The sequence below is a fragment of the Argentina silus genome, assembly GCF_951799395.1.
Source record: "Argentina silus genome assembly, chromosome: 3".
Taxonomy (NCBI): Eukaryota; Metazoa; Chordata; class Actinopteri; order Argentiniformes; family Argentinidae; genus Argentina; species Argentina silus.
The window spans coordinates 245,984-248,171 of NC_139657.1; the positions used below are offsets into that span (position 1 = coordinate 245,984).

Sequence of the window (2,188 nt, forward strand, 5' to 3'; positions counted from 1 at the left end):
CCCCTGCAGCTGAACTGACACACACACACACACACACACACACACACACACACACACACACACACACACACACAGGCAGCTGCTACTGCCACTGCTGGGGCATGGCGAGAGAGAGCAGGTCAACTGAGCACTAACACGGCTCTCACACACACACACACACACACACACACACACACACACACACGGCTCTCACACACACACACACACACACACACACTAACACGGCTCTCACACACACACACACACACACACACACACACACACACACACACACACGGCTCTCACACACACACACACACACACACACACACACACTAACACGGCTCTCACACACACACACACACACACACACACACACACTAACACGGCTCTCACACACACACACACACACACACACACACACTAACACGGCTCTCACACACACACACACACACACATAATGCAGGTCTATGACAGGTTATAATGGAGGTCTTTGACAGGTTATAATGCAGGTCTATGACAGGTTATAATGCAGGTCTGTGACAGGTTATAATGGAGGTCTTTGACAGGTTATAATGCAGGCCTATGGTCCAGGTTATAATGCAGGCCTATGGTCCAGGTTATAATGCAGGCTTATGGTCCAGGTTATAATGCAGGCCTATGGTCCAGGTTATAATGCAGGCCTATGGTCCAGGTTATAATGCAGGTCTATGACAGGTTATAATGCAGGTCTATGACAGGTTATAATGCAGGCCTGTGGTGATGTTTCAGGATGGGAATGGCTACATAGATGAGCAGGAGCTGGATGCGTTGCTGCGTGATCTCTACGAGAAGAACAAGAAGGTGAGCTGATGAAGGACAGGATGCTTTTACCCCCTCCCCCATGATGATGGTATAACCCATATCTACAGATATCTAATATACCCCCCCCCATGATGATGGTATTATCCATATCTACAGATATCTAATATACCCCCCCCTATGATGATGGTATAACCCATATCTACAGATATCTAATATACCCCCCCCCCCCCCCATGATGATGGTATAACCCATACCAAGATATATATCTTACTTCCTGCCTCTACAGGAAGTGGACACCCAGACCCTGACGGACTACAAGAGGAGCATCATGGCGTTGTCTGATGGGGGGAAGCTTTATCGCTCAGAGCTGGAGATCGTCCTCTGCAAGGAGACCCTGCTGTGAACTACCCATGATCCTCTCTGCCTACCCATGATCCTCTCTGCCTACCCCTGATGTGAACTACTTATAATCTTCTCTGCCTACCCATCATCCTCTCTGCCTGACCCCAGGCCACACCCCCCTCTCCTGCTGCCTGACAACTGTTACCAGGGGCCTCATTTAGAACCGCTTTGTACGCACAAAATGGACCTCCAAACTAAAATGTGTGGCGCCAGTTTTCAAACAAAAAGTCAAAAAGCATTTCCTGTGGAAAACCTCCCGCCCGGACGCTCTCACACTCCAGACGCTAGGTGTGTCTGTGAGCCGCTACAGACGCTAGGTGTGTCTGTGAGCCGCTACAGACGCTAGGTGTGTCTGTGAGCCGCTACAGACGCTAGGTGTGTCTGTGAGCCGCTACAGACGCTAGGTGTGTCTGTGAGGCGCTACAGACGCTAGGTGTGTCTGTGAGGCGCTACAGACGCTAGGTGTGGTCTGTGGTCTGTGTGGTCATCGTGCTAGGTGTGGTCTAGGTGTGGTCTAGGTGTGGTCTAGGTGTGGTCTAGGTGTGGTCTAGGTGTGGTCTGTGAGGCGCTACAAACTTTAAATATATTCCTAATAATCTCTTACTTCTTATTCTTTTATCACGGAAGGCTGGAGAACAGTTGACTGTTTCTAACCCTAACCCTAACCCTAACCCTAACCCCTACCCTAACCCTAACCCCTACCCTAACCCTAACCCTAACCCTAACCCCTACCCTAACCCTAACCCTAACCCTAACCCTAACCCCTACCCTAACCCTAACCCTAACCCCTACCCTAACCCCTACCCTAACCCTAACCCTAACCCCTACCCTAACCCTAACCCTAACCCTAACCCTAACCCTAACCGGACACACACCTGGGACCCTGACAGAAACATCAACCAACCTCAAGTCTCATCACTATTCATATTAGCCTCTGCATGGAATTACAATGACCCTGTCCTTTAATACCTGCCGTGACCCGTAGGTTGAAGGGGGAAAGCTT

At 50.0% G+C, this 2,188-nt stretch overlaps 1 protein-coding gene across 1 annotated transcript in view; it reads left to right on the plus strand.

Moving 5' to 3' along the window:
- Window positions 1–1,186, plus strand: part of pnp6 (purine nucleoside phosphorylase 6) — a gene marked incomplete at both ends in the record, with an annotated part of 7,873 nt that extends 6,687 nt beyond the window's left edge. Inside the window, 2 exons of the mRNA XM_083665635.1 lie at window positions 751–822; window positions 1,070–1,186. Coding sequence (XP_083521761.1) covers window positions 751–822; window positions 1,070–1,186 — 189 coding nt within the window. The remainder of the gene's footprint in view (window positions 1–750; window positions 823–1,069) is intronic.
- Window positions 1,187–2,188: the final 1,002 nt, after the last annotated feature.